The sequence below is a fragment of the Notamacropus eugenii genome, chromosome 5, assembly GCF_028372415.1.
Source record: "Notamacropus eugenii isolate mMacEug1 chromosome 5, mMacEug1.pri_v2, whole genome shotgun sequence".
NCBI classification, from domain to species: domain Eukaryota; kingdom Metazoa; phylum Chordata; class Mammalia; order Diprotodontia; family Macropodidae; genus Notamacropus; species Notamacropus eugenii.
The window spans coordinates 191,902,971-191,924,878 of NC_092876.1; the positions used below are offsets into that span (position 1 = coordinate 191,902,971).

The window sequence follows — 21,908 nt, forward strand, 5'->3', positions numbered from 1 at the left end:
CAACAAGAATGTATATCCTTCAAAGACACTTTGCTTTGCCTGTATTTACTAGATTTCCTCACATGAATACATTTTCTTAAGTTAGCCCTACCTTTACATTGTTATAGTCTCTCTATCTTTCAGGATCATCTGTTAATTTTCATTTAATCTTTTTCCAACTTAATGCCATACACACACATACACCCACACACACATACATAGACATGTTTGTGTGTGTGTGTGTACTGGTAATTAAAATAAAACATAGCACTCAGGTTTAAAAATTAACTATATCAATATGTGGGACTGTGTATTAAGGGTGACCTTGGGATCTCACAATTAATATCGGAAAATCACACGTTCCAGCAGGTTCTAGCAAGTTAGAAAGGCTTTTAGGTGAGGGCTCACTGATAACTGGTATGCCTGCCATCTAAGAACCTGCTGAGCTCAGTTGACTAACGGTCATCTGGTGAATTGTTGTTCATCACAACAACTAAAGAACACTATCAACTAAGGCACAACAGGATGGGAATCTGCATTTAGTCTAGGAAGTACTTTCACCAATGAAATTATGGATCTTGTCTGTGAGTCTAACACTTCCAAAGTCCTCCAGCCCCCTATTTTTTGATTACCCCAATCCACTATCAAAACACTGTTGCTTTTATGGGGTCAGTAATTACCTTGGAAAGTTCTCAGTTAAATTCCCTCTCCTAAAGGACTATCTGCAACTAGCACTGTACTGTGAAGACTGCTAATGCTGCAAGAGGTATTGTAGCTTCAGTAATAGTCATGTCTAACATGAGATAGCTATAAATATAATACTACCAGAGTCCCAGAATGGCAAATCTTCTTTTCAAATATTTTTATTAATATCTTTTCTTTTTACACCATTTTTATTCCCAAATACAATCTATCTCTCTATCCTTTCCTCCCCTACACAGGGAGCCATCCCTCATAACAAAGAATAAAAAAGAGAGGAAAAAGTTTCACCAAACTGACCAATACACCAACTGGGACTGACAGTAGATGCAATGTTCAACACCCATACTCTCCTACTTCTTCACAGGGTATTCTTCACAGATACATATTCCCCTTAGACTTTTGGGGCCAAGCCTGGCCATCATAATTACCATACTGTTCAGTTTGTGTTGTTGTTCTACTCACTCACACTGTCTAGTTATTGAATATATTGTTTTCTGGTTCTGCTACTTCACCTTTTGTCAGTTCATATAATTTTTGTGTTTCTCTTAATTCTTCACATTCACCATTTGTATATTTATGTACCACAATTTATTTAAATACTTCCCAATTGAGGGGTTAACAATCTTCTTTAACTGCTTAAATTTCTGACAGAGATAGGAAGAGGATTGGAAAACTGAGCTGTTCTCATGTTTGGAGTACTGAATTTTGAGTAACTGTCAATACTAATCTTGCTTTCCTATCTTACTGATCACAACAACATGTAAAAACTACCCAATATTTTAAAAGGGCATATTCCTGTTTTTTTTAATATATTATTAAATGTAAATATCCTTGAAACAGATAAGAGGATTAAAAGTATTCACCTAAACATAAATATATGAATGCTGACTAGTTCAAACATTTATTTCATAGAATTATGACCAGCTGTTTGACCTCGAGGAGGCAGCTAGGTGGCTCCATGGATAGAGTGCTGGGCTTAGAGTCAGTAAGACCTGAGTTCAAATCTGGTCTTAGACATTTAATAGCTGTGCGACCCTGGACAAATCACAGCCTTGGTTTGTCTAAATCTACTGGAGAAGGAAATGACAAAGCACTCCAGTATCTCTGCCAAGAAAATTTCATGGTCCACGGAGTCATGAAGAGTTAGACATAACTTAACGATTGAACAACAAAATTTGACCTTGAACAAATCATTTCATTTCAGGAGGTTTTAGTTTTCTCACCAAGAAGGATGATGGAGAACTACCTTTACTTGTTAAATTTCATAGTATTCTGATTAAAAACTCTGTCTTTAAAGAAATCTCTGCAGTGCTAAAGGTGTTTTAACGCTTCAATATAAAGAAATCTCTCCAGAGATGGAAATAAGGTTCCCAAACCCAGAATCATCATTTGACTATTTACAATATCTACAGACCACTTGTTATGCAATTCAAATAAAGGATCAAGGGTAGTATTTGTGAAATAAAGCCAATATAAATATAGCATTCATCTCATCTCTAGTTTATACAGAGTAAGGCTCTTAAGTGGTCTCCAGTGTGATTATTTAGAACTGTGTTGTAACCAGATGGTAACTGTTAAAACTGTTATGATTAAATGAGTTATCCTATTTGGTAATGGAGTGAGAGTAGTAGGGGAAGAAAGGGTTAGTAAGAATCTCAGGACCTGACTATATCTTTAAATAGAGATAATGACTGCTCAGTCCTTTTAGTTGTGTCTGATCCTTCATGACACCACTGGAGTTTTCTTGGCAAAGATACTAAAGTGGTTTGTCAGTTTCTAACTCATTTCACAGATGAGAAAACTAAGATTTAAGTGACTTGCTCAGGGTCACACTAGTAAGTGTCTGAGGCCAGATTTGAACTCAGAAAGACGAGTTTTGCTGACTCCAGGCTCAGCACTCTCTCCACTGCACTACTTAGCTGAAGAGATAATGGTATAAATACTCTAAGCTCCTTGATAATAATAGTTCTTATATAGCCACTTATATAGTGGCTTAAGATTTATAAAATACTTTCCTCATAACTAAAAATACTTCCTCATAACTCATAAAATACTTCCTCATAACTACCTTGAGAAGAAAATAATAAAGGTATTTGTACTCCCATTTTACAGATAAGAAAACTGAGACATGGGGAGATGTCATACACGCAGAGAATCACACATAACATGTAAATGGCAGAGTCTGTATTCAAGTCCAGGTACTCTAATTCCAAGTCTTGCACCTTCTCCACTTTACCAGGCTGATGCTAAGAAATGAAATAATGCCACATTTATATAGTGTCTTAAGCCTCACAAAACATTTTTAAAAAAACAGCTCAGTGAGAGAGGTAGTACAGGTGTTGCTCTCCTCATTTTATAGATGAGAAAAACTACTGTTTTTTGTTTGTTTTGGGGATGGGTGAGGCAATTGGAGTCAAGTGACTTGCCCAGGATCACAGCTAGAAAATGTCAGAAGCCAGATTTGAACTCCGGTCCTCCTGACTCCAGGGCTACAGCTCTATCCACTGCACAACTTAGTTGTCTCTCTTCTACCAGGCTGAAGCTAAGAAATGAAATAACATCACATTTATATAGTGTTTTAAGGCTCACAAAAAACTTTTTAAAAACCAACTGAGAGCGGGAGGTAGTACAAGCACTGCTATTCTCATTTTATAGATGAGAAAAACTGTGCTGAGATGAGAACTGAAGATTTTGTAAAGAGCACATGATTAAACAGGGATAAGTGGAAAAGCTGGGACTTGAACTCAGGTTTTCTGACTTGAAGGCCAATGCTATTTAATAATGTTGCCTTCAGTGTCCCTGGAACTGGATAACCTTGTAAGGAAGACTATTTTTGTCATCAAATAGATAGGTGATTTTTCACCAAACTCAAGTCTCATGTAAGTTCTATAGCAAATCTTATTACTCTGCATTTTTTTATACATTCTTCACATATAAAAAGCATACAGTCTGACATAGGGAATAATAATTTTTTAAAAAATAAACTAAAAAGTCTAAAATTCGTGTGTCACAAGGTGAAATTTTACGGGCATAAAGAAAACTTTCTACAATTGTACCTAACTTATCTCTGTCATTCTGCAAGATGTGTGAAGGTCCCTTATAATCTCCAGAGGCCAAAGGAGTTATAAGCTAGGAAGAGAATGATGACAAACCACTTTTTTTCTTTTTAAATGTAGTACACTAGACTTCAAAATGAAAACAAAACCTAAGGTGTTGACTGGAATTAAAGGACTTGGTATAAAAACAAAACGAAAGCAGTGATAAAATTTCCGCATGCTTTAAATCAATGAATCTAAAGCTGCAGCTGTCAGACAAACTGAAACTATTTAAATTCTTAGAAAATGACTCAATCAAAAGATTAAAGTTTCAATTTATAACACTTCTGTGTTTTAGTTACAAAGTCATAAATAAATTCAGCATGACAGAGAATGTAAATATTTTATCAGTTGTTTATGCTGGCAAAGAGGAAAGGAATTTTACATGCAATTAACCACTTAGGTGTTTCTAGATATGCACCATATGCTCTTTGTATTTAAGATGAGATAAACACAAATAAGTATTGGTTGGTTTAATATCACATTTGCCTAGCAACATCAAAAACATAAAAATAATTGAGATCTTTAGCCAGACCAAAGTTAGTTTTCTATTTAAGGGGAAACATTTGAAAAGCAAAAAAACAAACAAAAAACAACAACAACAACAACAAAAAACCTTCCTTGTGCCAGTAAGACTATAAATCTCATTCCCTGACAAATATTAAAATAGGAAGAATACCCAATTAGTTTGAAATACTTTATAGGAGAAAGGAAAGCTCTACCTGACTATCAGGGGTTCTGTTCTAACATTATTTCAGAGATGCATTACTCATACTACAAAAATGTAAGTATTTACAACTGTTGAGACCATCTGATAAATGGCATAGCAAAAGTAAAATACAATTTGAAAATTTATATTCTTATTTTAAAACACTACACAAAATAAATTCTCTATAATTTTTAGGTAGATAATAGAAATTATTTAAGAGATTCAAAGATACAAAGAATTAGGCTCCTAAAATAAAGTCGATACTGACACTTTTTGTCATTCAGTCACTTTTCATGCGTATCTAACTCTTTGTAACCCCATTTGGGGTTTTCTTGGCAAAGAAACTGGAGTAGTTTGCCATTTCCCTTTCCAGGAAAAGGAAGCTGAGGTAAACAGGGTTACACAGAAAGTATCTGAGGCCCCACTGGAACTCAGGAAGACTCTCTACAGGGCACTACTGTGCCACCTAGCTGCCCACTACATGGTAAATAAGATAAATTACAACTCAAGCAGAGTACAATCTTTTCTGGGGCTGCTTGAAAATAAAAGTTTTCATCTCTCTAGGACTTCTGGTCATAGAGTAAGAAGAAAGGAAAAAAGACCAAAACTGCATGTAGTGCTAGTATGCACAAAAAATTGTAAATGAATCCAGAGAAGGAGGGTCTCTAATGTTAAGGGATTTGTTGAAATACTACAATAAACACAAACATATATATGACAGTTGACTTTACTTTGAATTTGAGAAAGCCAGTACCTTAGGAAAGAAATGTCTTCAAAGAAGACTTGTGCAAAAGACACACACACACACACACACACACACACACACACACACACACACACACCCTCCCCCCAGCCAATGAGATGAAAGAGCTATTTTGGTGAGGAAGTGGCCTTGGAGATGGAGACAGACTCCATTCTGTCTTCCATCAATTCCCTTTCCAAACTATAGAACTGGGAGAACTACACTGAGGAAATGTAGGAATTTCAGAAATAATGTTTGAGGGGCAGAACATGTGACCTACAAAGCTGGTAAAGAAGCTATAGTTTAACTGTCATCCTGCCTCTCTCTAGCGTCATCCTAAATCTCAGAGTCTGGAAGGACAATCTGGTGTTTCGCTGATACCTCAAAATCAACATATTGAAGAAAACTGTTCATTTTCCTTACAAACCACTATTTGTTCCTAGCTTCTCTTTTACTCTTAATGGCACCAATATCTTCTCAGTCACCCAGAATAAAATCTTGGCATTTCATGGTTTCTCCCAGTGGACTCTTGACAGGGGTCGGTCCTAGGCGCCTGGGCGGATAGGGGCCTCCCCGGGAGTGGCAGCCCACCAATCCGAGGGAGACACGGTTCCCATAGAGGAGTTGTGAGCCCACGGGATTGGTCGGGTGGGCTGGATCCAATCGGGTGGTAGGCCTCGCCCTCGGGGCGGGTTAGGATGGCAGCCCGGAAGAACCTCCCTATATAAGACAACGCCCTGAACTGCTCGGGGGACTCCTCCATGCAATAAAGCTATGAACCTCCTGCGCATTGCCTGATTATTGCCTGCCACCGTGTCCCCCGGGGTAGGTCCGGAGACGTCCGAAGCGGTGCCCACCGAAGGGAGATTCTCACTCGAAGGTCCCGGGGACAGACCCGGGACAGCTGGAGCCTGAACAGGGACTGCAGCCCCCGCCGAGTGAGGTGAGTATAACCCTACCCAGTTAAGGGTAGAAGAGTCAGGCAACCTAGATAGTCGGGGCTATCTAGAGGAAACATGGGCTCTCAGATTTCCAAGGGAATGGAACCGGAGGATGCAGGAGTTCTCGCCTGCCAAGTGTACAAGATATGTAAGCAGGTGGGAATAAAAATACACATAAAGGATTGTAGACAGTGGGTGCAGAAAATTCTAACAGTCTCCCTGTGGTTGGCTCACACAGGCTTGGATCATGATAAGTGGAGGGTAGTAGGACAGCAGATGGCTTCCTACCAAAAAGAGGATCCTCAATTCCTGAGCTCCAGAGATTTTGTTATATATGCCACGGTTAGCTCCGCACTCCAGCCTTCACCTCCTCCTTTAGAACAAGCCATAAGTACACAGATTGGCCCCTCTCTATGCGGGTCCGAGGTGGGGGAGAAGGAGCCCCCTTGGGGGGAGGAGGGTGCGCTACCGCTCCCGCTCTACCCCTGGGAGGACATGAGACATTGTAGCGCTGCCCCCCCAAAAGAGACAGATAAGGAGCTAGATCTCTCTCAAAAACGAAAGCAGACAAATCCCCTGCCGTCCGAGTGTCAGGGCGCTTGTGCTTGCTGTCGCAGACACCCCCCGGCAGCTGGAAAGTCCCTAGAGGAACCGAAACCAGCGGCTGGAAATCCCCGTGCCCACTCTCGGCTACAAGCCGCGTTGCTGAAGGCGGCGGAGGAGGGGGAGGAAGTTGATTTTGAGGAGTGGACCGGGAGGCCGGGACACGCCCTTGCCTTCCCGGTGTTCCAGCAGACCCAACAAGACGGTACCATACAACGTACCCACCATCCCACTCCATATAAGTTTTTAAAGGATTTGAAAGACGCAGTAGCAAAGTATGGCGCAGGGTCGGCATATGTAAAGCAATTACTGGGCTCTTCCGTCTCCGTGGCCGCTTGGCTCCCGGGAGATTGGAATGAGATTATGATGGCAGTGCTAGATCCCGCTGTGTTTACTGCCTGGAAGGCCTACTGGAACAGACAAGCGAAGATTTATGCAGAAGCCAATCACCCCAATGATGTAGAGAACACCATTAATCAGCTCACAGGGTTTGGAGACTATGCCGAGTTCCAACAGCAGTTAGCCCTCCCTGAACCTATAATTCGAGCTGTCCAGGAAGTAGCCATGAAGGCTCTAGATGCCCTTGCAGCGCGCACTCAAACCCTTATAAGTCACCTAAGGCAGAGACAGAGTGAATCAGCATTGGAATTTATGACTAGGGTGCAGGAAGCGGTATGGAAAAGGTTTGGGAAGGGAGGTCCCTCATCGCAACTCATAGTTCAGCTGTTCAAGGAGGGACTCACTAAGTCGAGGGGAATACTCTCCACCCTGCCCGCAGACCCCTCTGTAGATGAAATAGTTGATAAGTGTCTGGATGAGGGCGGTGGAGCAGACCCAAAACTGGTGGCAACACTAACTTCCGCCTTCCAAGCCTTCCAATTGTCCACAAGCTCCAAAAAGGGACATTATGAGCCGCCTCGGGATGAAGCTATCAAATTTTTAGTAAGGGCCATTGCTGTTGTACTGGAGTCCCCACCCTTGAATTGGAAGTCAGACACCCCGATTTGGGTGGAGCAATGGTCTCTGACTTCAGAAAAACTCCAGGCATTACAACTATTGGTTAAGGAGCAATTAGCACCCTGGAATGCTCCTGTGTTTGTTATAAAGAAAAAATCTGGAAAAGTCAGGTTCCTTACAGATGTTAATGAAGCATTTGTAAGCACCTGGCAGCAGCTATACCTAAGTAAAGAGCCAGTATGCATTCTTATCAATCTTACCTTGAAGGCGATCCTCGCTAAACAAAGAAGGGGAAAAGGTCGCCTAATACAATCAGAGCTAAGATCAAGAGGCCTAATACAATCAGAGCTAAGATCAAGAGGCCTAATACAATCAGAGCTAAGATCAAGAGGCCTAATACAATCAGAGCTAAGATCAAGAGGCCTAATACAATCAGAGCTTGATACAGCTGTCTCAAAAAGCGCACATACTACTCCAGCTATGAGACATTTTGTGACTTTTCCAAGACAACCCCGCAAGGAAAGTAATACCCAGGCTGGATATAAAGACACATGGGCCATGGTAAAGGATATGGCCTCAGGGAAATGGAAAGGTCCATATAAGATACTAATATGGGGTCCAGGGTATGTTTGTGTCTCCATAGGAAAAGGTCATGCGTGGATTCCCATTAGAAGGATCCGTAAGTGGGAACCGATGTCGGAGAGCCCGGAGACCCCGGAGAGGGATCATACACCACCTGAGCCTGCTGCTGACAGCTTTAACCTTGCTGCCCAGAGAGGAAGCAGCCCTCATCACAACCGCAGACACTGCTGCTGACAGCTTCAATCTAGCTTTCTACCCAGTGGAAAGATCCCCTACTCCCCTCTACCCCCTTGCGTGCCTACACCCAATATGTTCATTGGTATGCAAGTTTGTTTCACAGGGCATGCAGTAATGGGACAGCAGTGGAACGACACCCAGCAGATCTACTTCATGGATGGAGCGCCAGGACCGTATTATGCAGCTCCAGTGCCCCACGTCCTGGCGAGAAATGGGAGCGTAGTCATCCAAAGCCATCTCTGGAAAATGGCAGCGGCCTTTGGAAACATCACCCACATGACAGACAATAGTGGGCCGCTGACGGACAATGACACCATCCGCTCCCAACGGTGGGACCTCATCATGAAGAAAGGATTTACCTGCCACGAGGGTCAGGTCTCTGGACACTGCAATCGTTTCTCCCTTGCAGTCCAGACCCTGAAAAGGACTGATATGTTTCTAATCTGTAGGGAAGGGAACATTACTCAGACAGGGGGCAAATACAATGTATCCTGCTCCAATGGGACCCTCTCTAACACCTTGACGCCCAATGATGTACATTCCAATACCACCTTTGTCATACTTCTATCCATTCCCCCAGTTACCTTTCTCCCTGTTGGGTCCGATGAGGCATTTGCCGACTCTGATTTCCTTAGGGCTGTGATGGTCAGGGAGAAGAGGGGCTTGGAAATATCCGCCATAGATATGGTAGGGTTAGTGGCTAGCCTTTTAGAGCAGGTGGAAATCTCTGCCATGCAGCGGCAGGTCCACATGATGGCTGCCGACCTGTCAGATTTCATGGCAACGTCCGCTCGGGCATGGGCACTGCAACAGCAAATTAACAGGCGGGTAGCCCTAGAGCTCAGTGCGCTGACTGATGCTGTACAGGCGATCTCGACACTCCTACGAGTAAACGCCATATTGGAGGGACTCCCATGTCACGTCGGGCTGGCACGGCCCCTGTGCATGACGGCGCTCAGACTGAACGCCAGCCAGGAGCTGGACGATGCGATCCGGCTATTGCAGGACCACAGAAATCTAGAGGTCTATATAGAGCACCTAGATGACATTGTAAGACAGATTAGGAATGTAACTGAGATATATAAGAGGGACTTGGAGAAACAACATGGGACATTTCCTGACTGGATTTCCAGATTAGATTTTACCACATTTCTGCATACCATTGGGGTTGCTGCTGGAATGGTTGTGATAGTAATACTCTTGTGTGTGCTGCTTCCCTGCCTTATTTCTTGCACGATAAAACTTTGGAAGAGGGTCCTAGAGCAGGTAAAGGCGGATGTCCTTATAATAAAACAAAAAGGGGGAGTTGACGGGGGTCGGTCCTAGGCGCCTGGGCGGATAGGGGCCTCCCCGGGAGTGGCAGCCCACCAATCCAAGGGAGACACGGCTCCCATAGAGGAGTTGTGAGCCCACAGGATTGGTCGGGTGGGCTGGATCCAATCGGGTGGTAGGCCTCGCCCTCGGGGCGGGTTAGGATGGCAGCCCGGAAGAACCTCCCTATATAAGACAACGCCCTGAACTGCTCGGGGGACTCCTCCATGCAATAAAGCTATGAACCTCCTGCGCATTGCCTGATTATTGCCTGCCGCCGTGTCCCCCGGGGTAGGTCCGGAGACGTCCGAAGCGGTGCCCACCGAAGGGAGATTCTCACTCGAAGGTCCCGGGGACAGACCCGGGACAGACTCTGCCTTTACAAATCTCACTACTAACAATGTAATTTAACAAATGAATGAAATCCATTTATAGGTAGTTAACAAACAGAACCAAGCACTGTGCTAAGCATCTCTTAGAGACTGAAATATAAAAGCAGAAAGAATCGGTACCCTCAAAAAGCTTACTTCTAATGGCAGAGAGAACACACAAGAAAATGACAGCCAAAGAAAGTGTTTTGATCAATGAAGTCATAGGGATGCTAAATGGAATGATAGGGCAGTCAACAGACACTTAATAGAATTCCCAGAGGAATAGTGGAGGGTTGGGGACAGAGAGTACAGGAATACCATAGGATAGAAAAAAGCTGGAGAAAAGAAGAGTTCTAGGGAGTGAAGAAACCAGAGGTCCAGTTTCCCTGGACTAAAGATCTGGTAATGATCTCCTGACCAGTTTTCCAGCCTCTCCTACCCAATTCAGTCTTCATACCACTACCAAAATAATGTTAGTAATGTAACAACTCTACCTATGCCATGCCCTTAAGCATTCAGTGGTGTCCTACTAACTAATGTGAATCAAATAAAAATTCCTTAGTCATCAGATATTCAAGAACCTCTAAAATATGGCTCCAACCTAGATTTTAGCTTTATTTCATATTATATACTCCTCTCCATGTACTTTAAACTCCAGTTAGATTGGACTGAGCTCATATATAATCACTTTTAAATTTTGCAAAGAGTTTTACAAGTATCTTATTTGATCCTCATAACCCTGGGAGGCAGATGCTATTATTATGGAAACTGAAACCAAGAGAAGTTTAAGTGACTTGCTTAAGATAACACAGATAGTAAGAATCTGAGGCTGGATTTGAATTCAGGTCTTCCACACTCCAGGTCTAAATCTCTATCCACTGCCCCACCTACCTGCATCCTCCTACTCCTGTGCATTTGAATTTGCTATCTAGCATGCCAGGAAAGGATTTTCCTTTTCTTTCTTTTGCTCTCTTCTCTCTCTCTGTCCATTTCTCTCTACTCCACCAAGGTTATGATCAGCTGCCAACTTCCTCATGAAGCTTTCCTTGATTACAAATCCCACCCTTATGAGTGATATTTCCCTCCTTGAATCCTTTGTGCCACTGTGCTTGACGTCTTTTTTAATTAAAAAAAATTTTAATTTATGTTTTCTGTTTCTTACATCATAGAATCCCATGGATCCATCTGCCGCTCACTTCCTCACCTCGACCTTCAGAGACATATGGAGGTATATTTTTGCTATATCAGACAGCATGATGGCAATTCCTGCTTTTCTGGATTAACTTGACGCAGTCAATATTTTTCTATACCCTCAGTTTTATTTTGTGTATGTCTTTTTTTAATTGTATTTCTTGTAAGCAACAGATTGTAGGACATTTTACAATCCAATTTATCATTGTTTTTCATTTTATTGAATTAATTCATTTACATCTAAAGATATGAGGTTTATTTATATTTTCCTCCATCTATATCTAAAATTATTTTTTTCAACCATTGAGTTTCCCTTCTTCTGCTGTAAACACAGTATTATTTCCCTTTAGTTAATTTTTTTTTTTTAAAAGGTGGCCCTGTTACCACTGGCTCTCTTCTTATCCCTAATCCGTTCTTCTCATTTGCTACTCTTTCCCTTTAGGGTTTTGTTTATTAGTTTCTCTTTCCTGCTTTTAACTTGTTATATATTTCTTCTCCTCCCCCCCCCCCCACTCCTTTTTTCTTCTCAGTAGACAGATTTCTCCTTCCTCTTTTTCCCTTCAGGTAGTCTTTTACATTACCTTTTTTATTTAATTTTTGTGCCCCTTTCAAAAAAAGATTTCTTTCAATTGCTTCATCTTTTTCTCTTTACTTTAGCCCTTCATCCTCTGATTCATGACTTCCATACTCTTTCCTTTCTCTGTATCCTTCAAATAATCAAATCTTACAAGGTATCCATTCTACACTTTGCACTCTAGGAACTTTCTGTCACTGCCTTGTAAGGCATATCTCATGGTTTCCTCCTTTCCACTGCGCCTAACTCTCAGAATAATACCAATTATTGCAGTTGTCAGAGAGGATGTCGTTCCCCAGTAGTGCCATGTTCCCCCTGTCCTCCATCTATGTCCTCTCTTATTGACTTTATTTTTCTGCATCTGTCTGGAATTCTCTTCAATAAGTTAATGCTCACCAACTTTTTCTGGTACCAGTTGCTTCAAGGGGTTCCAATTCTACCCCTTCCCAGGACACACAGATTTTTCAGGCACCAGAACCGTCAGGCCTCATATAGTGTAGGTCCCTTTACCCATAGCAGCATTCATCAGTGGAATCCCTCCTACCTCCAAAGTAAGGCCTCCTTCCTTTCCTCCTCTTTTCAATCTTTCCCCCCTCTTCCTCACCTACTCCCCCTGTGGGCTCTTCACTTGATTGTTAGCCCTTGATTTGCCCTGGGCACATCACTCTATCTCCCAGATGCCCTCTCCCCCTCTCATGTTGTAATATAGCTCTACAAAAGAAGTGTTCACATGTTGATAGGGTGTCACCAGGTTCTGTCCATAATGCCCCTGTTTATCTCTTCATTGTTATCTCTATCAGATTTCCTCCTTTACCTGTCTCCTTGTGCACATTTAGAAAGAAGTCTCCTTTGTTGTCACTATGTTGCTATTACTTTCCTTGCCTACTACAATATTCATTCCTCCTACATTCTATTGTTTGGGGTGTTCAAGAGGCAAACAGTCTTTTCAGTTCTGATTTTCTTTCTAAAAATCTTTCAAACTCTTCTTTATTACTGAAGTCGAGCTTTTGTCATTTATTCATTTATGTTTTGGACTTAGATTTGAATTGCTATGATTTAACTACTATATGTCTTGGAGTTTGTAGCTTTGGGTGTTATCCTGGAGGCAATCTGTAAGTCCTTTCAATTGGAATTTCATATTTTTATATTGAGAAGTTCTGGGAAGTGCTCTTTTATTGTTTTTTTCATTATGGTGTTAAGGTTTTTTTGTTCTGTTAGGTTCTTCTGGGAGTCCTATGATCCTTAGGTTCATGCATCTCGTGTTCCATATCCATGTTTTGTTTGCATAATAGGCATTTTTTTCTAATGTTTGTTTTTCTTCTTTTCTCCTTTTAGGATGTCTTTCTTTTCTGTGTATTTGTATTCCCGAATTATTGTTCTCTCTTCTGTTTCTTTGGTGAAGCTTGTTTTTAGATTTAAGTTTTTCTATTTTGTTCATTATTTTTGCTGTGCAGGACACAAATTCTGCTCTCATAATTTTCATTTTTCTTTTAAACCAATCAGGAACAGCATGTTATGGTTTCAAGTTTTTAAATTAAAAAAAGTTTCTTTGCTTCAATAAGTGTTGTATCATTTCCCATTGTTTTATAGGATATATTCACAGATACCTGAACTCATTTACAAGATCTGGAGCCATATTCTCCATCTCTGCCTAATTTTTCTTATCCTCACTTTGAACTCCACACTGATTGTGGTTTCTATGGAGAACTGCCCATACTGGGCAATTCACTGTTCACCAGCCTGGTTTCTGCCCCAAAAAGACTTTCTGGGTGGTCAGAACTGGCCCCAGCTGTGCTGTGCTCTTCCCTTAGGCTTGGTCGAATGCTACACAGTTTCCCATAGGTACAGGGTCTTCTCCTGGTGATCTGCCTTATTCCCTTTTTTCCTGTTTTCTGGCCCAACAGATGCAGTTCAGAACTTGCTGGAAACAGCAGTTCAGAGACTGCTTTCCCTGACATTGAAAGGCTGGAGCTTTGCAACCCTGGGATTACAGTCCTCCACTGGCTTTTGCTCCTATAAGGTTGTGGACAAACTAGCTATTGAGTCCTGAGTAAACTTCCACAGCTAGGGTACCTTTAGCACTGGAAAGAAGGAGGGGGAACCAGAGTGTAAAAGTGGGTTTTAATGTAAGCTTGTATTATATCCTTGGGTCTGCTAGGACAGTCTAGTTGCGTGGAAGTAAGGAAGGGTAATTAGTAAGTTTAGGGTCAACGAATGTCAGTTCCTGTGTTTTCTGACTCTGTCTCTGTCTCTTTCTCTCTCCTTGGTATCCTAGACCATATAGACTTCTGAAGTTGTTTTATCTTTAACTTCTGTTTTGTTGTAGGGATCAGAGCAAAGGTAAGTATATATAATAAGAATTAAACTGTACATGGCAACAAGAAAACATTAAATGCCAATTAAGTTTAGAGATGAAACATAGCTAAGAACTTGGTTTCTCTAGTATCATTTGTATAAATCCCCTTCTCTCCTCTGACACTGCCACTTATCTGGCACAGGGCTTCATCACTTCTAAATATGGACTATTTAATAGTCTGCTAGTTGGCTTCCCTGCTTGAAGTCTCTCCTTGCTCTAGTCCATTCTCCACTCAGCTGTGAAAATGACCTTCTTAAAGTATAGGTCTGGACATGTCACCCCCTGCTCAATAAAGTCCAGAGGCTCCCTATTATGCAATCCTCCTCATATGCAATATGAAAGAATTGAATTTAATAACCTATAAAGTTATGTTAGGCCCTGTAAGATATATATGTATATGTATGTATGTATGTATGTATGTATGTACGTATGTACGTATCTCATCCCAGAAAAGTATGTCAATATAGTATGCATAAATATCTTAATCCATAATCTCACTGGCATGAGATCAAAACACAGTCATGCCTTCTAATCCTGCATGTCACTTACACGTGCTTCCTTAAATCTTCCATCAGGATTTGTCAAATGTACTGGAAGCCTTCTTCTGTATCATCTAATACTGTGGGGACACCAAAGCAGTTCAAAAGACATCTGCTACTCTGTGCTACTCCTTCACTCTCAACCAATCAACAAATATTTATGTTTATATTTTTGTATATGGCTTTAATCTTATCGTAGAAGCAATAAGGAGTCACTGAAGTTTACTGAGCAGGAGTGTGATATGTGTCAACCTGAGTTTTAGGAAGATCACTTTGGTAACTGTACAGAGTTTAGATTAAAGTGAGAAAAGCTTTGGCATGAAGACCAACTAGGAAGACTATTACAGTAATCCAGGTAGGAGGTGATGAGGATCCGAACTAAGGTGGCAGTTATGACAGCAGAGAGAATGGGACAGACAGGAGAGACACTATGGAGGCAGAAATCTGACAACTGTCTAGATATATGAAGTAAATGAGAGTGAAGAGTGAAAGTCACACATAAAGGTTGTAAACATGAGTGAACAGAAGGGTTGGTGCCCTTAACAAAAAAGACGAAAGTTCAAAAGAGGTGTGTGTTTAAAAAGAAAGAAAATGAATTATTTGAAGCATCTCAGATCCTTATGGGACATCTAGTTTAAAGTATTTACAAGGCAGATGATGAGGTGGGTTTGAAGCTCTGGACAGAGTCTATGACTATATATATGTTATACACACACATAATATTATATACTTATGTAATATTATATATATATTTATGTATGTGTGTGTATAAGAGTAAATAAGAAGGTCCCAGGAGAGCTGAAAGGAGAGAAGCAGACCCAGGAAAGAGAAACGAGAGACAACAATAGCCATAGGGCATTATATGGATGATGATCCATTAAAGGAGACTTGAAATTAGGCAACAACCTGACAGGGAGGAGAAGAACAAACAAGAAAAATCAGACACACATACACACACACGCGCACGCGCACGAGCACGTAACCAGGAAAAAAGGGTGGCCAAATGTGTCAAGCGCTGCAAAGAGTTTAAGAAGGATAAGAATGGGGAAAAATCCATTGGATTTGTCAATTAAAAAATAATAAGTAACTAGAGAAAATCAGTTTCAGTTGAATTATGAGAGCAGAAGTCAGATTACAAAGGATTGAGAAATGAGAAAGGAAGTTAAGATAATAAATATATGCAGATCGATTTTTTCCTAACAGTGTGACTGAGAGAGGAGAGAGAAATAAAAAATGATACTTTGAAAAGGTAGAGTCTACTGTGATTTTTTTCAGGAAAGAGAGACTTGGGAATATCTGTAGATAGCAGAGAAGAAGTTAATAGAAAAAGACTGAAGATTAGTGGAGATCACTGTGGGAGAAATTTGATGGACAAGAAGGAAAGGGATGGCATCAAGGGCATATACTATATTTAATTTTTGTATGTTTATTTCTATATATGTTGGATTTCCCACACCAAACTTTAAACTTCTTGAGTACAGAAATGTTATGTGAATTAGGATGAAAACTAAATCTCTTTAGGTAAGATTTAAGATGGATATCTCATATAAAATCTTTCTTCATCATGAAATGTCTAATTGTTGGGATCCAATATAAATTTTAATACATTTTAGGCACAATAACTACTGCGTAACTTAAAAACTAATCTTACTAAACCTTGCTTACAAAATCCATTCCAATATCCAACGTTACCAAACAGACTCCAAGACATAAAAGAGATGGAAAAGGTTATCTAATTCTACCCCTCTTACAGATTAACTTAAAAACTAATCTTACTAAACCTTGCTTACAAAAATCCATTCCAATATCCAACGTTACCAAACAGACTCCAAGACATAAAAGAGATGGAAAAGGTTATCTAATTCTTCCCCTCTTATAGATAAAGAAACTGAGGCCTTCCAGGAGGTTAAGAGACTTACCCAAAAATCACACAACTAATTGGGTCAGAGCCAGGTGGCACAGTTTAAAAAAAAAAAAAAGATCCCTTACTACTAATAACAAAAATTAGGACTTGATCAAGCCATTCATCTTTTCATCAGTAATGAACTACTTTTTTCATTACCTGTCATGAATAAATGAATAGAAATGAAAGAGAAAAACACAAATTATCTCTAGTGATTAATTTTTGTCAGTCTTACAGTAAGTCAAGCAAACATATTCATAAAGGAAACAGAAAGACTTTTTAGAATTGCCATGAAGTTTTGGAAATGCTAAATTTTATAAATGAGCTATACATTTTCCATTAAGAGTCCTCAGTAGTGAAAATTTCCACCAGAAATCCAAGGATTTCAGATTTTGTGGGGCAGAAGGTGATGACAGCCTACCCACTCTGCTCAAGTCCTAATAATAAAATTCCAGACCTTTAAAGTGTAATATTAAAGTCTAGCACTCACAGTGTTTGGTACATATGGGAGCCCATAAAATTTCTCCTGTGTTTCCTTTAAAATTTCTGTGGTTGACCTCTTTAAGGGATGCTTTCCATGGTAGATTTGATCCAAAGTTGCATAGAAGACCTAGACAGAGAAAAACATATATTTGGCTTTGGCATATAGTTCTGACATTTAAGCTGTGGTTTACCAAATTATAAAAGATAGCAGAATAAAAAAAAAAATTAAATAACATTTGAAAATATCTACACAAATATAAGTGCATAGATGTTGCTAAATATAAGTACTATGTTAATGATTAAGGTAACACTATCAGTCTTCTCAAGATTAGCAGTTTTATAAATTACAAAACTTGAATATTATAATTCTCTTTATATACACTATATCAAAATAAATTTTAAACCACAAGATTGGAGGTTTGCCAATATTTAAGTACTTGAAAGTGTACAAAAACAGAGCTATGGCTTGTGGACCTTAAGGGACATAGCAAAAGCCTGTAAAATTTCTTCCTGGAATTCGAGTATTTTTAAAATAAGACATCTGATGTGGTCAGTGTCAAAAGACAATACAGGAAAGTGAGGTGAAAGAGGTGCAATGTAGTGTCCAGTTTTCAGATGTTACAAAGGATTGTGATGTAGTTGTTGAAGAGACTGCAAAGAAAGGCAAATAGTGCAATAGCACTTAGTATTAGAAGGTCACATGGGAAGCAGGTACTTGCCTAAGAATTCTGGTTTAATTGGATGGCCAGAAAGGAAATGACCACTTCTGAATATAGAAGCAGGGGCAGGATATATGTAATTAAAACATAATTAAAGAGTAGAGAAAGGGCAAGTATATTCCCAAGAAAATTAACATTGATGTTTTCAGAGCTTTGTGAAACTGCACTTCAGATTTAAAATTGGAACTGGGAAAACATGCTCTTTACTGAAATATCTTATCAACCTCAGAGTAGCACTAAGGCAAGGAAGTAGAAGAGTCTATCTTGTATTCTAAAAGGAAATTCTGTCATAAAAATATTGTGCTTAAGACCCTTATCTAGCCGAGATAGATCTGGAATTTGTAGAGAATGTGCAGCTGTTAACTTGAAAGGCACAGGATTAGTATGGATAAAATAAAAATTCTAAATAACCCCTGGCTTCTGGCTTCATCTAGATATAGGATTATGGGTCTAAACTAAATTTGAGCTTTCACCAGCTAAAATACACTTCCTAAATATAAATACTGACTTTGTCTAATGGCTACTGTATAGTTCAATGTAAACTTTTTGATTCTCTCTTCTATAATATGATGAAGTGGAAAGAGAGAACCTAGGTTCAAATCTTGGCCAACTGTTTAACTGAGGACAATCATTTAATATCATGGGCCCCAGTTTCTTCTTCTACAAAATGAAATTTTCAGACTAGATAACAGCTGTAACCTGGAGAATATATCTTCCCAGAGAAGCCATGGCTCTTATAAACAGATAATTCTTTTGGACTGGTCCTAGGTTCCACATAGTATCTACAATTCATTTAATAGCTTCAAGACCTGTGTAATCTATTATAATGTGTTGTACTTTAAGCATGCTTGTCTCAAATGTTAGCAAGGTTGGAATGAACAATGCATAGCAGACCTCTGAGGGCAAGGACAACTGCCTCACCAATCCCAGAAACATTAAATACCTCTGTAAACCCACCATATTGCCACAGTATTTTCAAAAGATTGGTACAAATCAATAGATTCAAAATATAATCCGAATATAATTAACACATAATTCATTTAAAGAATAAATGATGTAAATTCAAAGCTCTTCATGTATAAATATATGGACAACCTATACTTTTGAGAAACTGAAAAATACATCAAATGAAAGGAAATGAATAACGGAAATTATACCATACTTGAAAAAATAACTATCACTCAAACATTTCAGCTGATAAAATGGCAAGGACAAAGACATTATCTTTAAATATATACGCTCAAAACTGCAAATTGTATCATATCTCAAGGAAGATTATACTTTATATTGAAGCACATAAACACCAAATAAAAAGTACAGAGCCTAATTAGGCCTGTAAGATAAATTGGGCACACTAATGCTTCAAGTTGGTAGAAAGTTATTCTGTATGACATGGATATTAAATAGCTTATTCTGTATTCAATATCATAGAAAGACTGCATTTGGAAAGGAAATGCTAAATGCATCTCAGGACTGCAAACTTGCAAAAGATCATTTTAAAACAATGCATTGTTTAAAAAATAAAGCATGCTAACAATTTCAAAAAAAGTTTAATCTGTTTCTAAACCCACTTCTTAGAAACTTGAAATAAGGCTATTCTTTCTCAACTTTGTTTTGGCTTCACTGTACAAGCTTCTGTGGTGTAATACAAAAGCTGGGCATAAGAAAATATGCTGGCAAAGAGTTTTTAGAATGGTTTTCCTTTTTAAAAGAAAATATTAAAACATTTGTTCAAGAAGAGAAAACCACAATGTGGGCTTTGAGAAGACAGCATCCCCACAGATGGATAATGGCAAAGACAGAGTCATCAGTCATAAAATGTTTTTTCTTTTTAAACTATTTAAAAGTCCTTAACAATTCATTTTTATCTTATACTGTTTCTATATACAACAAGGATTCTTAAATCTGAGGTCTACGAACTTGTTTTAAAAAATATTTTGATAAATATGTTGCAATATTAATTGATTTCCTTTGTAACTTATGTATTTTATTTTATACATTAAAAAAATATTATCTTGATAAGGAGTCCATAGGTTTCATCAGACTGGCAAAAGAGTCCATCACAAGAAGGTAAAGGATATTTCATACAGACAAAAGTTTAAATTTAAAATAAAAAACTGTTAATTTTTATTTCTATGTATCTTAGACATTTTCATTTCTGAAATAAAATTTAAGATGCAACAAAAGCAGGGTTGATTTCTTTATACTGTCTTTATACTCTGGGGACTAGTCTTGGGGAAAAAATAGGAAACTACATAAAGATGTTTATGCCACCGGCTAGAACTTTTAAAATGAGGACACTGAGACTATGCCTAGATAATAGACTTCCATATTAAAAGTAAAACTTCATCAAATACCCCAAATTGTAAATGTTCAACCTGGTTTAATGAGAACATGATAGAACGTAAGTGTATTTCCCTCAATTTTCCAGACTTCAAGTAAGTGTTTACTGTTGGTTTACTGCCTGAAAATAATGTTAATTTTTGTTTAATTTCCATGTTTAATATTTATAAAAATAGGTAAAAGGTTTAGGAGATAAATCATGGAATTTGATTTTTATCCCTGCCACTAATAAAAAAAATGATTTGAAGGAGTTTTTGCCTTTTATATGTTTTGGTTTTTCAAAGTGAAAATAAGAATAATTTTACTTATAATTTCTTTAATGAGGGCATTGTAAGAAATGAACATGTCAATTTCTGTAAGGTTCCTTTAATTAGGATGAAACATGTCTTACAATTTTAAATGTTATTCTAATAAATGTGCAGCATTGGCAAACCTGAAGTTTGTGTTTATTTTAGAGAACTACTCTGACTAACCATAGAATAAAGGCATATAATACAAACCTGAAGTTGCATATCAGCAGCAGCACAGATCTTTTTGGATTCACAAAGTCGAGACACCATATTTTTTGGCAGTGCCTTGAAAAAAAAAATATCGTTAAGTACTGAGTAACTTGTTGAGGAACATACTCACAACACTGTAATTGAGTCAGCAACTAAAAAATATATCATATGAAATAACATGCATAATGAAATTTTATAATTCAAAACTAATTATGACTTTTAAATAATTCAGGTGACAAGGTGACAAGATTGAAGACACTCCACTTAACTTCCAAAAGGGGCAATTTGTCAAATGGAAGTATATACGTTCAGGAACACTTTTTAAAAATTCATTTACAATCTCAAAGGTAAATAAATACAGAATTATTCTTTTATCATTTATGAAGTCCATTTAAACATTGTGTCATCATTTTTTAAAGCACATAGATACAACTGTGGTAGGACTAAAATGTCAAAATGCAAAGAAGTAAAGTTAGAATTGGGAATGACAATCATACTTGAAATTGAGCTGTTGAAATTTCAAATAACTATAGTAATGAGCTCTTATCTTTCAGCCTGAAAGAATGAAAGTGCATATTTACTGGTCCATATACTGGATCATATTTATGATCTAATATAGTTAATGGCTTCCTTCATGTGGAAGGAAGATAATAATAAAGATTCATTCTCTATGCTGGAACAGGTTAAATAAGTTATGTTTATCCTCAGAAATAAACTAATTACTGATTTGAGAAAGCATATTTTGCTTATCTAGTCTGTATAACAAAATTTTGTACTTTAAAAATAATTATGATTTTTAAATAATTCTGTTGACAAGATGACAAAGTTGAAGACATATCTCCAAACTATACCTGCTAGGTGGCACTGTGCTTAGAGTACCAGACATGAGTGAAGTCAAAAAGACTCATCTTTCCGAGTTCAAATCTAGTCTACTACCAATGTGACTCTGGGAAAGTTACTTAACCCCGTTCCTTATCTGTAAAATGAGCTGGAGAAGGAAATGGCCAACCACTCCAGTATCTCTACCAAGACAACTCCAAATGGGGTTACAAAGAGTTATATACAACTGAA

General features: G+C 38.7%; 1 protein-coding gene across 1 annotated transcript in view; it reads right to left on the reverse strand.

Moving 5' to 3' along the window:
- The window catches only part of MIPEP (mitochondrial intermediate peptidase), a 196,320-nt gene that overhangs the window by 72,654 nt on the left and 101,758 nt on the right, over positions 1-21,908 (reverse strand). The window contains exons 15-16 of the mRNA XM_072611732.1: positions 20,838-20,912; positions 17,283-17,402 (exon numbers count right to left, since the gene is read on the reverse strand). Coding sequence (XP_072467833.1) covers positions 17,283-17,402; positions 20,838-20,912 — 195 coding nt within the window. The remainder of the gene's footprint in view (positions 1-17,282; positions 17,403-20,837; positions 20,913-21,908) is intronic.